We start from the raw sequence: 15222 nt of genomic DNA, 5'->3' as shown, positions 1-15222 counted from the left end.
GCACTGTGGGCCAAATGGTTTCCTTCTACGTGGAAATGTTTACAATAGAAGAATTGTTGTTGGTCTGAGATACGTACACACATATGCACTCACACATATGAATATTCATTACAAAGTACACAAATGTATAATTGTATGTGGAGCAAAGTTCAGTCCTTACCTTTGCATCCTTCGCAGGTAAGCGCATTATAGTGATACCCGGAGGCTTTATCACCACACACCACACAGAGCTCTTCCTCCCCTTTTATTCTCAGAGACGAATGATTCAGTCTGGGCTTTTTAACTATAGGTATCCCGTCATCAGCATCATTCGGAAGCAGGCACTGTGGTTTGCTCAATTCATATGCACCAGGCGAATAGTGTCCTTCTGGAGAATACTGAGGGTAGTAATTGTGAGCAGAATAGTGAGCTTGTGGGGGTTGGGGTGGTGGCATTGGAGAGAATTGCATACTAGGATACTGGCCATATGGAGTCATCTGCAACTCTGGGTCTTGGAGAGGATAGCCAATCTGCTCCGTCAGAACCTCTACATTTCAAACAAAACAACAATTACTACTTAGCAGCAAATAATCCGCTCTGGAGAGGTTAGACACTAGTATGTAATTATATTTGTGCATAATTCTATCTCAATTACATCCTAAAAAGAAAAGGCAAAATACTGCAGATGCTGGAAATCTGAAATAATAATAATAATAATAATAAACCTTGCATTTGATATAGCGCTTTTCACGTCAGGACGACGTCCCAAAGCGCTTCACAGAACACACTGTAAAGTGAATTGACTGTATATTTGTGGGCGAACGCGGCAGCCAATTGCGCACAGCAATGTCCCACAAACAGTCGTAGATTGAAAATGACCAATTTATTATTGTTTTTGGTTTTGGAGGGATTATTATTAGGCTCTGTGTGGAGTAAGGAAACTTGCCCAAGGTTTCGCCCTGACCTGCCTGGAAATAAACTCAGGTCTCTCGCTTGCAAAGCGCGTGCTCTAACCACTGAGCTACAGGACTCCATGGGACGGGTGGTGGTTCTGGAAGGGTGAGATCAGATGGGTCAAAGGACCTTCTTTACCCAAATCAATCGTGGGATCGTGTGACCTATATTAGGGTCACTCAGTTTTTCTACTCATGGCAAAAGTCATGCCTGAAAATCAAGCTATTTTTCTTTTCAGATGCAGATTGACCTGTTGTGGATTTCCAGCATATCTAGCTTTATTAAATATATTTTCATAACAAAATGTACTGCATTAAATAATTATCTAAGATACCACATCTGATATTAAAACTGTATTAGGGCACACGATAAAATAAGTTTTTGCAATAAACCAGTAGTTCAGGTAATTTTCTCTGCATTACTAACAGAAATGCTAACAGAAGTGGTTGGGAACACTCAGCAGGTCAGGCAACATCTATGGAGAGAGGAAAGTGAGTTCACGTTTCATGCTGAGTGTTCCCAGCGACTTCTGTTTCTATCTTAAAAGAATCTCGTTCAAATCATATTGCAGTAGAATTATAATAATGTGAACCGTTTCTCATTTGCCTGAAAGGGTGGTGGAAGCCAATTCAATAACAGCTTTTAAGGGAGAAGTAGATAATTATTTGGGGAAGACAAGTTTGCAGAGCTCTTTTCAAAGAGCTGGCACAGACACGATGGGCCGGATGGCCTCCTTCTAAGCTGCATAATTCTATGATCCTATGATTTCACTCTGTGTTTATTCATTGTTCTGAAATAACTTCACAGTTTTATTTTATTTTAGAACCTGTTGTCTAATACCACTCTTGTTTACACATGTTTTATATACAGGATATGGCTTATTAAATATATTACAAAATGGCATCTGCTTTTAGCTTCTCTCCCTGTCCTCCAGTGTGCACTGAGCTGATCTACGGCTGTACTGTGGCTGCTTCAGGCCTGGATGGAACGTGTTTTTATAATTGGTCTGAGAGCTGGTTAAGCCTTTTGGTTGTATAAATAAATAATGGTTCAAAGATTAGATTATTGCTCTTCAAAATTAGTTCCCAGCTTTGGAAAACAGTGCTGTAAATATCAGATTCAATAGAATCACATTAGCTTTGGGGCTGTAGAGCTCAACTCTCATGGGGGAAGGGGGGTGGGGGTTGTCACTGTGTTGGTTGAACACCCCTGAAGAGATGTAGAAGCCACTTTGTGTGATTCTGGTGAGTTGTTAAAGCTCCCCAGGCACTGATTAAACATGGCAATCTGCAGTCAAACTTCAATGCCCAGTGTTTATGCAATGGAAAGATTCTGTGAGGAAATCCATTCACAAACCCTTTGCAGTAACAGCTGTTTGATGACAGTCTGGAGAACTCACTCAGCTGAGTGTTTTTAAAGGCACTAATTTTACATTAGACTTTGGGAATGGTATTGATACTGTATAAATAAACAGGACCCCTTGTCCTCATCTTCAAAGCAGATTACATTTCTAGTTTACATCAGCTTGCCAAAACCCTACTGGCATAAAATGCTGAGTTAATGTTGAGAAGAATGATTAACTGAAACTATTTCAAGGAATTTGATAAATATAATAAAGTGCTAGAAAAAAATTGTTGAGATTGGGAGTCAGGACCCCTTTCAATGATGAACACTTACTGTTAAATAATCCTTGTATTTGATACAGTGCCTTATCACGTTATTGAGACGTCTCAACAAGTATAAACTGTAAAGTGAATTGACTATATATTTTTGAGCCGAAATTATTACTGTACTGTACTATTATTGAGATCCTTGTAAAAGTCAAATACATGGTGCGCATTTTGTTTTGCCTAAGGTTTTCTTGTGCCAACCTAGTTCCCACAATGGAATCTAAAATACAGATTCCCTCTGTTAGAATCTCCTACTTATTAAGGAATCCCATTCCAAATCGTGCATTTTACACCTCCCCGATGCCAATGTCCCTGTAGCAGTACAGTGTAAGCCTTGCTTGGACTAGTTACTAAATTAAAGGCATGACAGATGAAAATTAATAATAGTCATTATCCCAGAGATTTCTAGATGTTTTGTCATCCCAATGAATTATATTGATTCACCTGCTTATGCTTTCTATTCAGAATCTATGAGAAGAATAAATAATTGCTATCATAACAAACCACATACAACCTAAAGACAACTTCTAGACAGAATTAATTCTGTATTCTCATTTAAATCCATTTGAAATGCAATCAGATTTTTTGATATTCCTGCCCCTTCCATTAATACATCCAGGTTATCTTGCGGAGTTGTTAAGTGGGAGAGATATGGGTGGATAAACAGCAACCCAAGTAATTACTTGGCTAACTATCCAAACATACATTGCAATCATGCAGGAAATGCAACCTCCACACACACACATATACCCAAACATTTCCAGTGCTGGGAAAGTACACAAATATTGCTCATGATGACTAAGATTTGGCCCTGTGCCTCCTACTTGGGAGTCCGATCTGGGGACATTGTGGATATTGGACCAATTTCCTAACTGATATTTCACCATTTAGGCTTTTGCACACCACAGGAAAACTATACTTGATATATGTTCTGCCCAGGGACAAGTCTCTTTAATGTCCTTCCGGTCAGTCCACTTTTAGAAAAGGCTAGGGCTCCAACTCGCGAGCACTGGGCTGCATATGATCATGAAAAGTGGTGTCTTTTCAGTATTTACACCTGTGAATAAATATATCAAATGCAAGGATTATTATTATTATTATATTTTGTACAGTTTTATTGTTCAGAAAATGTTCCCCTGACCATTTCGGTTGCATTTCATCCTATTTTACATTTTGTTGCATTGCAACATTCTTGTCCTAGGATTTATCAAACTACAATATATTAAAATGGTAATTATAATAATCATAATTCTTGCATTTGATACAATACAAAATTACATTTGTATAGCGCCTTTCACGTCGGGAGAACGTCCCAAGGCGATGGACAGTCAGGGACGTCCAAAGGCGCTTGATACAGCATCTTATTACCTCATTCAGATATCTCAAAGCGTTTCACAGAATAAACTGTAAAGTGTACAGTTATAAATGAAAAGTCAATTGACTCTGTATTTTGTGTGCAAAACATTTTAATAAAAGACCAATTAAGAGACCTGTAACTGAAAATAAGTTTCCTTCCAATTGAATATTCTACATCATCCATCACCAAAGTTTGAGTTAATTAGTAACATTTGATTCCTTAAATCCTATGAGTAACTGGTGTTAGACATAAGTTTGTTAGAAACTTCAATGTCTAAAGGAACTTCTACATCCACTTCAGAGAAACTAACAGTGTGATCGTGGTCAATAATATCATGGCCCATACTAATGATTGTGGCTTTTCTCGCAGATTTACCATGATTTTAAGTTAACTGTCAGCCAATCTTGGAACACCTCTCTGAGTTTTTTCTCTGTGGTGTTTACCAATGTATTTACTAGAGGGTCAGCCTGGCTCAATTGGTAATTGTATACATACTGTCTTTTCAGAGTCAGAAGGCTGTGGGTTCAGGATCCACATTGAGACTTGGAACTCATATAGTCTAGACCAAGGTGGTCCAACTGGTGACCCAGAGGTCAATTTCATCCCCCTCCATTTTATTTGGCCCACCCGCTCCCTCCATAACTAGTAAATGTTATGTTATGTCCTGAAAGGGAAGCACAAAAATATTGCTTGTGTGGCCCAGGGACATTTCTCAAAAAGGGCATCCAGCCCTCAGCAGCCAAAAGGTTGGGACCACCCTGATGACATTCCAGTGCAGTGCTGGGAATGTGCTGCATTGTTGGAGGTTCCATCCTCCAGCTGAGACATTAAACCAAGATCTTTTCTGCCTGTTGAAGTGAATGTCCCTAAACCAAGTTATAAAGTTTTTGACTGGGCATTATTATACAAGCAACGAAATTCATGTTCAACAGCAAGATGAGCTGTGTTGGTGATGGATGAACCATGTTCGCTCATTTAGGTGGAGCAGTTATATAAATAGTGTGAGCGTCCTGTATATATGTGCTACAGCTGTTTCAAAATAAGCTTGTGACACATGTATATATATATATATCTATATATATATATATACTAGTAACAGCTTTTATGGGGTGTGTAATGTACGTACACAACCAAACTATTTTACATGAGTTATGCCTGTGTCTAGTTGCCATATTATATATATATCATTGGTTTGCAGGGATGCATGTTAATCATTAATAAATATTGTGCGATTTTGCGAAATGCAAAGGCCTCCCCTGGGGGTGGTGGTGATATCGTAATTCAGTTTCTGCAACTTGTTTTCAGAATTGACTCAATTTTCCACCAACTGTACGAATTCAATATTGTTGATCAGAAAAATTCAAGTGAAGGTTGGGTGTATTTGCTTTGCACCAGTCCTAGGGGTGGCACTGTTGTGTAAGGAAAGAGTGTAGAACAAGACTTTGCTATATTAAAGGGTGCCAACTGTGAGTAATCTGGGCAAAACAGCAAGGCTATTCACCAAGTTCATTAAGATTGATCAATTCTAATACAGGAATTTTGTAGTTTGTGTAAGAACGTAACACAGGATGAAATGATCAAAGGCCATTTGGGCATTCCTCAACTTGCCCTTACAATAACAGGGGCCATCCTAATGCCCACAGAAGTCCCAAATCTATGAATGCCATGGATTACTTATCCGTCGCAGCCAATTGCTATTCTTGGAACAACAACAACAACAACTTGGATTTATATATCACCCTCCACACCGGACGGCGTCTCAGAACGCTTCATAGTAACGGTTCCCGGGACCGAGCCAGAGGAGGGGGAAAAGCCAGAGGGAGGGGGAGGAAGGTGACCAAAGGCGCGGTCAAAAAGAAGGTCTTCAGCCGAGACCTGAAAATAGGAAGAGAGGGGGCGAGGCAAAGGGAGTGAGGAAGGGAATTCCAGAGCCTCGGGGCATAGTGGCTGAAAGCACGGCCGCCAAGGGTGGAGCGGAGGATACGGGGGACGAGGAGGAGGCCAGACCCGGAGGAACGAAAGCAACGGGCACTGTTGTGAGGAGAGAGGAGGTCAGAGAAATCGGGGGGTGCAGAGGAGTGGAGGGATTTGAAGACAAGAGTGAGGATCTAGAAGTCGATCCTCTCTGGCACAGGCAGCCAGTGCAGTCTGGCCAGGACTGGGGCAATCGGGGAGCGGAGTTTGGTGCGGGTGGCAGAGTTTTGAATAATCTGGATTTTATAGATGGTAGTGGAGGGGAGGCCGGCGAGGAGGGTGTTTGAATAGTCCAGCCGAGAGGTGACAAAGGCATGGACCAGGGTTTCAGCGGCTTTTTGGGAGAGGTATTGACGGAGACGGGCGATGCGTCAGAGGTGGAAGAAAGCGGTGCTGATCAGGGACCAGATGTGGGGCAGGAAGGATAATTGGGGGTCGATCCTGATGCCAAGGTTGTGTAACGGTCCGGGGAGTTTTAGGGGAAGGTTGGGTAGGTGGAGGAGGTGAGAGCCTTGTGATTTTTTGGGGTACCCGCAGGTGACTGGGTGAGAGCGGGAGGAGAGGCCATTTGGGCAGATTACTGCTGGCGGTTCGTGAGGTAGGACTCGAACCAGGCGAGTGCGGTCCCACTGAGGTGAATGACGGAGGAAAGGCGGTGGAGGAGGATGGCGTGATTGACTGTGTCAAACATGGCGGAGAGGTCCAGGAGGACAAGGAGGCAGAGAGAGCCCTGGTCACAGATAGAGAGGATGTCGTTTGTGACTTTCATAAGCGCAGTCTTTGTACTGTGGGCGGAAACCGGACTGGAGGGGTTCGAAGAGGGAGTGGGAGGAGAGGTGTGCACGGGGTTGATTGGCAACAACGCAATCTAGGACTTTTACGAGGAAGGGCAGGTTAGAAATAGGGCAGTAGTGACTGAGGTTTGAGGGATCTGAGGAGGGGGGTGATGACAGCAGTTTTGAGGGAGGCAGGGACTGATCCAGAGGAGAGGGACTCATTGATGACATCAGCCAGTAGTGGGCAGAGGAGGGGGAGCTGGGTGACCAGCAAGTTGGTGGGGAGGGGGTCGAGGCAGCAGGTGGTGGGTTTCATTGAAGTGATGGTGGGTGAGAGAGAGGAGGGAGAGATGGGGAGGAAGGAATGTAGGATGAAGGTGGTGGTAGGAGCTGATGATGAGGAGGGTGAGGGGGACAGAGAGGGCGTGGTGGTGGGTGACAAGAGGCAGGCAGATGAGGCTGCCTGGCGGATGTGGATTTTGGATGAAAGGAAGTCCATGACCTCCTCGCACTTGGCATTGGATGTAAAGATTGAGGAGGCCTGAGGGGGGGCACGGAGGAGGTAGTGGGTGGTGGAAAAAAGGATTTTAGGATTATTTTTAGCTTCCAAGATGATGTTGGAGTAAAGGGCCGTTTTTGAGCTTGTCAAAGAACGGCGGTAGCTGTGGAGATACTCAAGCCACAGTTGGTGGTGAACTGTCGGGAACCTCAAATTATATCACATTTGATGTCACTTTTTCCCATCAACTGTAAACAGTGTTAATCCCTGACTGCCAAGCACCTTGGGATGTCTCCCAACGTGAAAGGCATTGTATAAATGTAATTTGATGTTTTTCTTGTTGTTTTTATAAATCTTTAGCTCTAAATCTGTGTGCTTAAATCAGTGTGTGCAAATCTAAACTTTTCAAATAAAGACATGCAGTTTTTCATATGTGGAGGCGTTGGATTAAAAAATGCATCAAGTTGGTGTAAATGTTAAATGCATTTTTAACTGAGAATTATCTTTTAAAAATTGAGAAAGTAACAAATTCTGTGCAAGTTACACAACAGGTAATGTAAAAAATGGCATCCAGCCCATCAAACCTGCTCCTTCCTCAGGCTGCGTGGAATTAATGGATAGATTGATCACCCTCTGCGCTTTCAAAACCTTTATTTTATATTTAATTAAGGTGTTGGACTTTGTACGTACCATAAAGCTGGGGTGGTTCTCCAAGGCAGTATCCATCTGAGAGAGCTAAGTGGCTGTGTCCTGCCATGTTGACCTCTGACCCTGCCCAGTGTCTCATTCAGTCACTTTTTATTGTTCAAACGTAAAGAAAAATCCTTTAGAGGAACTGAAAGTAAAAGAAGAAAACCTTAGTTACAACCAACTTCGCCCCATAAATAACTTGGACTATTTTCTTAATATTTCAGGTGGTGCAAAATTTGACCGATTCTCAAATTTAGTCTTAATTTAGGAGGTAGTTTCTTGCATTTCCCCCCAAAAATAGGTTTCAGAATTATGACTGAATTTAAGAATTTTCCAAAGTTTGCATGCTCTGAAAAGTTAAGAAAATGAGTCTGTCTGTCTGTCTGTCTGTCTGTCTGTCTGTCTGTCTAGCTGCAGGAAGATATTCTGCCCCCACACCCCAGCTCGAAATCCACTTCTGAGCCAGGTCCAATCTAGTGTCAATCCAGAACCAGAATAAACACTGCAATTTGGTGGTTCATCTAAAGATCTGATGTCTCAATGACTGAACTCAACTTTCCAGAGACTGCGAGTTTCTGAGAGTCAGATTTCTGAGATGTGATTTTTTGATCTTTGGCATTTTGAGGAAACACAGATAAAATAATCAAAAATAAAATGTACTTTTGCAAGTTGTTAAAGATTAACATTGCCAGATGCTTTAAACTCCTGTTATGTACAGAGCGACAGGAAGTCCTGCCAAAAAATTCCACTCGTTGAGGAGGGATGATCCAGTGAGCTGTGAAAGTACAGGAATGAGATACTGACCAAGTTGAGGTTCAGCTCATTCACCTGTGAGAGAGAACAAAGTTCAAGAATTTCCTAACCCACTGCCACACCTTCCCTTCCTTTGTGGAGTCTTGTAGCGTAATGGTTAGCGCACTCACTTTGCAAGCGAGAGGACCTGGGTTTGATTCCCTGGCCGGGCTAAACCTTAGGCAAGTTTCCTTACTCCACACTCCTCTATTTACCTATCAGTAAGTAGGAACCTGGTTGTTGTCCCGATGTGAAAAGCGCTATAGAAATGTAATTTTGTTGTTGTGGTGGTAGATTGGCAGATGGCTTTCCGGGGATTAATAATCCCTCTAAAAAAATGTGGTCTCTCAATCCATGACTGTTTGTGGGAAAATGTTGGGCCCAATTGGCTTCCAAGTTTTGCCCACAAACAACAACAACAACATTACATGTGTATCACATTTTTCACATTGGGAGGATGTCCCAACGCACTGGACAGACAGAGTTACAGACCCAAGCTGAGGATCAGGGTGCGGGAGTGGGGAAGGCAGTGGGGGAAGCAGGGGGATCGAAAGCACGGTCGAAGAAGAGGGTCTTGAGATGGATCTTGAAGGTGGCGAGGGAGGGGGCGAGACGGAGGGACCGCAGGATGGAGTTCCAGAGGGTGGGGGCGGAGTGGCAGAAGGCCCGCCCGCCAATAGTGGGGCAAGCAAGGTGGGGGACGTGAAGCAGGCCGGAGCCCACTGAGTGGAGGGAGCGAACAGGTTGGTAGGGGGTTAGGAGGTCGGAGAGGTAGTGGGGAGCAAGACCGGGGAGGGCTTTGAAGATGAGTCAATCCGCTTTACAATATATTCTGTGAAGCGTTTCAAGACATCTCAACAACCTGATAAGACGCAATATCAAATGCAAGGATTTCTATTATTCCTCCACCCAAAAAGAAGTTTGAGGAATCTGGAATGTTTAAGAAAAGCAACAACACTAAACATTGACAGAAACAAAAATCTTACCAGAGCAGGAAGTGAACTTTAACTTAGCCCTCCCTTAGAACTGAGCTACAGATGACTTTTAATTCATATGTCAATCAGATCAAACACAGCCAGAGATAAAATCTTGGCTTAAAAATATATTTAAGTAGCAACTTGTATGATACGTGGCCTGAGCCACTTCTCACTGAAAGCATCCTTGAAGCTGAGCCACTCTTGAGTTCAGATCTGACAGTCAGTGGATTTGTGCCCGATTACTTTCTATTTACTTTCAGGAGCCAAGAGGAGAATACTCTGTCTGAATAAAGCAGATTTGTGCAATGTGGATACAGCAGAACACTCAACCACCCACTGGAGTGAAAGGTTTGCGTCACCCAGAAGAAAATGCTTTATATCAAGTGGCAGCAACAATGACAGCGAGGTTGTTAAATAGTTAATAGTAGAGCCCAAACAATATTTTACTGAAGTGATTTATTCATACTCTCTAAATGCTGTAGTTATACCGTAAGTTTGTCGGCATTGAATATATTAAATATAGAAAAGTTAGAGCTTACAGCAACAATTTGACTGTTTAAAAAGATGCTACAATAAACCCTAAAACTGTAATAATAATAATAATAAATAATAATCCTTGCATTTGATAGAGTGCCTTATCACATCGTTGAGATGCCTCAAAGCGCTTCACAGGATAAAGTGTAAAATGGATTGACTGTGTATTTTGTGGACAAAACTTGCATTTCCATAGCACTTTTCAAGTGAAAATAAATGCCTCAGTTAATAATAATGATAACATAGCAGCTTATCATATCGTTGAGATGTCTCAAAGCACTTTACAAGATATACTGTGTGTTTTGTGGGTGAAACTATGCGTTCCTATACATTCATCCATGTATCTTCCCTCGTCTGCCTCGTCCTTCCTAGCACAAAGGAGACTTGGCCAAATAGCAGCAAGACATGAAAGGAAGAACTTTCTAGAGCAACATATGTTGAAATTTCTGCTGTGTTGGCCTACATAAACGGTCATAAACTTGATTGTAATTACTTCTGAAGCACTGCATCGAGTTTTCTCCCAGTAACCTAATCTCTCCACAAATAACAATAGCTAACACCAGCCTCCACCCCACCCCCCCCTAATGTTGACAGCTTTTTGAAAACAGTTAGATATTCAGATTCAAGATTACAAGACATTTGCTAGAGTTGTTTATTTTTCTGTTTTGGTTTTGAAACCAATTCTTCAAGATCATTCAAGAAGGAGTTTATATCCCTCGCAATGTGAGAGAGGCTGGCTTCACCCAATACCAAAGCATCACAGCCTACAGAGAGTGTGGCTTCACCTGACCCAAGGTACTATCTCCCCCAAGACATCTTCTCTAATTGTGCTCAAGTATGTTACCATTCAAAGCGCCACAAGGTAAAACAGAAGGCACAGCAAGACTGTGCCTGATCTAGGCCTCTAACTATCCCATATGCCCACAAAATACACACAGCCACATCAATTTGCGGTATATCCCTAGACACTGCTAGGAATATAGCAGTGTCTAGGGATATACTGGCTGATGTGTTTCGCCCACAAAAGTGCACAGTCAATCCACTTTACAGTATATCCTCTGAAGCGCTTTGAGACGTCTCAACAACGTGATCACGCGCTATATCAAATGCAAGGATTATTATTATTATGTGTATATTACCAGACCCAAGATCAATATTTTTCTTGTTTTTAAAATTTGATTTTTCCTTATTTTTGCTGATTTCTTCTTGTCTTCCTTTTGTTCTTTTTTTCTTCCTCAATTTCACTCGCTGTTCATGGCTAGTGGTGATTCGCTGCAGTATATACCTTCACAACATGATTATAAATCATGTACAATATTATTATTTGTATTCAGATTATCAACCCTTTCCCTGATTATGTCACTAATTTATTTAAAAGAAGTATAATTAACTGGCTTTTTGTTTTCTACATACATTGGAGTTTTGGGAGAAGACAAGAATATATATTTATATACATTCACCAAAAAAGATGAATTGGTCAATTTTTCAATTGTCCTTTGTCAAACCTTGCTGTTGCGATTGCCTCTAAAACAAGTCAGAGTAACTCACTGGACAAAATGCTTCAAGATACTTTGGCACAGTAAGGAAGTTAGTACTGTACACACAGATATACAAACAAAATCACAAGAGAAGTTCAGATGAAGAAAGCCCTTTGGCCCATTTTGAACAATAAGTGATGGTCATATCACCAGGGGACCTGTCTCTTAGAGACCCTGAACTTGGGAGAGGGCTAACCTAACACACCCACTGACAAAGGATTGATGAAGTATCCTTAGGTTAATGACTGTTTGTACTGCCAATAATTCATCTCCTTCACACATATCCCAGCTCGATTCACTCTCCGTTGAGTTCATCAGGTCTCACACTGTAAGCAAAACAATTATCAGAAATAGGCACAAAAACTAAAGCGTCTTACTGTGATAGATTCTTAATAGATTTTCTTAAAAGGCATCCATTCAGATGGTGTCTCCATCTTTAAATGGGGTCCTAATAATAATCCTTGCAATTGAAGTCATAATCCTTCTAATAATAATAATTCTATAAAAAATATAAGTGGTGAAAATTCTCTATAAAAGGAGACAGGGGTTTTAGATTATCAAGTTACACTCACACAGTGAAAGTGAAGAGAAAGCATATACGGAACTCCCAACTCCCAGAAGTGCTTCACCGCTTGTGCTCATCCTGATAATAATAATGATCCTTATAATAATTCTATAAAAAATATAAATGGGGATAGAAAAAATAGGGATCTAATAAATACAGTAAACTCCTGATAACTTGCCACTCCAAGAGACAAGGGCTTACTGGAGTGGCTAGTTAGGCTTAGTCCTCCGGGACCACAAGGGGGCGCTGTGCTTCTGCAGAGGTTCAGCACCACACTCAGAGGCATCGCAGAGGCCTCTGGTCTACTGGAGGGCCGAGCCATGGCCTTCTGCCCTATCCTGTCACAGGAGCTGGGGAGGGAAGACATGGCACAGCCCTCCAATAGACTAGGAGTCTGTGTGATGCATGTGAGCCCAACCTCTGCCAAGTGATAGGGCATCTGTAACACGAGGCCATCTTATAGGACGAGTTACCTAATCAATTTTACATTGTAAGCACTTACAAGAATTTGTAGAATGCAACTAGTTACGTGTTAAGCGTATTGACAAATAAAACGGATTCCCTTATTAACATTTTGCATAGGGAGCAGCCGCGATATTGACAACAGGGCTATTTAAGCATAAGCGACCAGTTAAGCTAGTGTCTTGTTATCAGGAGTTTACTATAGCTCTTATACAGAGTCAGCACAGGCCCAACATCATATGGTTCTACATCCATATTGTTTACTCCAGTAAAACCTACCCATGTTGCCACACCTGTAATAACTGATCGCATTGCACAGATAATGTATGTGTGCCTGTCAGTGCTGTACAAAGTATCTATCGTTACTGGTTCTTGTTGAGATTGTGTGGGTTGAAAATTTGTAAAACTGTTCAGACCAAAGCAGAGTGATAGTCAATTCCCTCATCCATGGGCTACAGAGAAAAATATAAATGGCCTTAAATAATAATAATAATAGTAATAATAATCCTTGCATTTGATATAGGGACTTATCACATCTTCGAGACGTCTCAAAGCACTTCACAGAATATACTGTAAAATTAATTGACTGTGTATTTTGCTGGCGTAATGCGGCAGCCAATTGCGCACAGCAGTGTCCCACAAACAGTCGTGAATTGAGTGACCAAATTATTATTTTTTTAAAAGAGGGATTGTTCCACCCAGAAAGCCATCAGCCAATTGACTAACAAACGGGTTCTTACTCACTGCTGGTAAACAGAGGTCTTAAAATAGGGAGTCTCTCAGTTTGGACCTCCACAGGGGCCTCCACAAAGCTGAAGAGTTTCTCCAAGACCAGCTTAACTCAAACTAATGTCAAATTGTTAAATAATCACCATCATTGAGCTGAGGACCCTTCAACTAAAGGAATGTAACATGATATAAATTATGGCAAGTCAAAGCCTCGAAACAATCTTAAAGTTAAGCTATCACATGATAACCTTAATTACTTGAATAAACATCGTAATTTCACGGAAATGCTTTTGTTATTCCAAAATCAGCATGAGAACCACAGTTATCGAGACATTAATATGCAGTAATTAAAGAAATATTCTGTAAATTTAAGACGTTAACAAGAGATAGATTGTGGGAAACTGCTGGTAACTATAGTCACAGCGTATGAATGTCCAACTCTGCAAAACGCCAACATAAACAGTGATAACAAGAAGACAGCAACAAGTAACCACTGAAACAACAAGATATTCTTGATAATTGCAAAGTTTTCATGGTCTCTATTCACCATCTTACAAACTGATACCTTTGAAACGCCTCATGGAATCTGAACATTGGATATAAACACATTGCACCAAACTGACACTGCAGAAATTAGATATACGGAGCCTGTCAAACAAGCTCGGTTTCATATACAAAGCTCTATAGTACTGACAGTATTACAGTACACAGTGGCTGTGTGGTGATGGTGAACGATTCAATGGCATCTTTAGTCTAGACAAGGCAAGTTTAATAGATTGCAATGGGAGGGGGTATTTGCCCAGCAACAACAACAAAATTACATTTATAGAGCGTCTTTCATGGCGGGAGGATGTCCCAAAGTGCTGAACAATCAGGGGTCAGGACCCGAGCATGGGGGAGGGGTGGGGTAGGGGTGAGGGAAGGCACGATTGAAGAGAAGGGTCTTGAGACCGGCCTTGAAGGAGGCAAGGAAGGAAGCGAGGTGAAGGGACCGTGGGATGGAGTTCCAGAGTGTGGGGGCAGAGAGGCTGAAAGCCCGGCCACCGATGGTAGGGCGGGAGACATGGAGCAGACCGGAGCCCGATGAACGGAGGGAGCGGGCAGGTTGGTAGGGAGTCAGCAGGTCAGAGAGGTAGGAGGGGGCAAGGCCATGGATGGCCTTGAAAGTGAGGACGAGGATCTTGAGCTCGATCCTCTGGGGGATGGGAAGCCAGTGGAGTCGGGCGAGGGTGGGAGTGATAGGGTCGGGCGAGGGTGGGAGTGATGGGGTCGGGCGAGGGTGGAAGTGATGGGGTCACGGAGTCTGGTGCGTGAGAGTACATGAGCTGCAGAGTTTTGGATGATCTGCAGTTTGTGAAGGGAAGAGTTGGGAAGACCAATGAGGAGGGAGTTCCTGTAATCGAGCCTTGAGGTGACGAATGTGTGGGTGAGGGTTTGGGCAGCCTGAGGGGTGAGGCAATCAGGAGGGCCTCGGTCTTACTGACACTGAGTTGGAGAAAGTTGCCCCTCGTCCAGGACTTGATGTCGGACAGGCAGTCGGTCAGGACTCCAGTAATCCTGGAGTTGAGAGTGGAGGCAGAGAGATAGAGTTGGGTGTCATCCGCATACATGTGGAAATTTACCCCATGTCTGTGGATGATGTCACCAAGGGGGAGCATGTGGAGGGTGAAGAGGAGGCGACCGAGGACAGAGCCCTGAGGAACACCACACGAGACGGTGCAGGAAT

General features: G+C 42.4%; 1 protein-coding gene across 4 annotated transcripts in view; it reads right to left on the bottom strand.

Moving 5' to 3' along the window:
- Window positions 1-15222, bottom strand: part of LOC103183882 (bile acid receptor) — a 35778-nt gene that overhangs the window by 9257 nt on the left and 11299 nt on the right. For all 4 annotated transcript variants that reach the window (XM_042342186.1, XM_007901619.2, XM_042342187.1 and 1 more), the window contains exons 2-3: window positions 7900-8044; window positions 161-526 (exon numbers count right to left, since the gene is read on the bottom strand). In XM_042342186.1, coding sequence (XP_042198120.1) covers window positions 161-526; window positions 7900-7996 — 463 coding nt within the window. In that variant the 5' untranslated portion in view covers window positions 7997-8044. The remainder of the gene's footprint in view (window positions 1-160; window positions 527-7899; window positions 8045-15222) is intronic.

The sequence above is a fragment of the Callorhinchus milii genome, unplaced genomic scaffold, assembly GCF_018977255.1.
Source record: "Callorhinchus milii isolate IMCB2004 unplaced genomic scaffold, IMCB_Cmil_1.0 Scaffold19, whole genome shotgun sequence".
NCBI classification, from domain to species: Eukaryota; Metazoa; Chordata; class Chondrichthyes; order Chimaeriformes; family Callorhinchidae; genus Callorhinchus; species Callorhinchus milii.
This window is presented reverse-complemented; position numbering and strand designations above follow the sequence as displayed.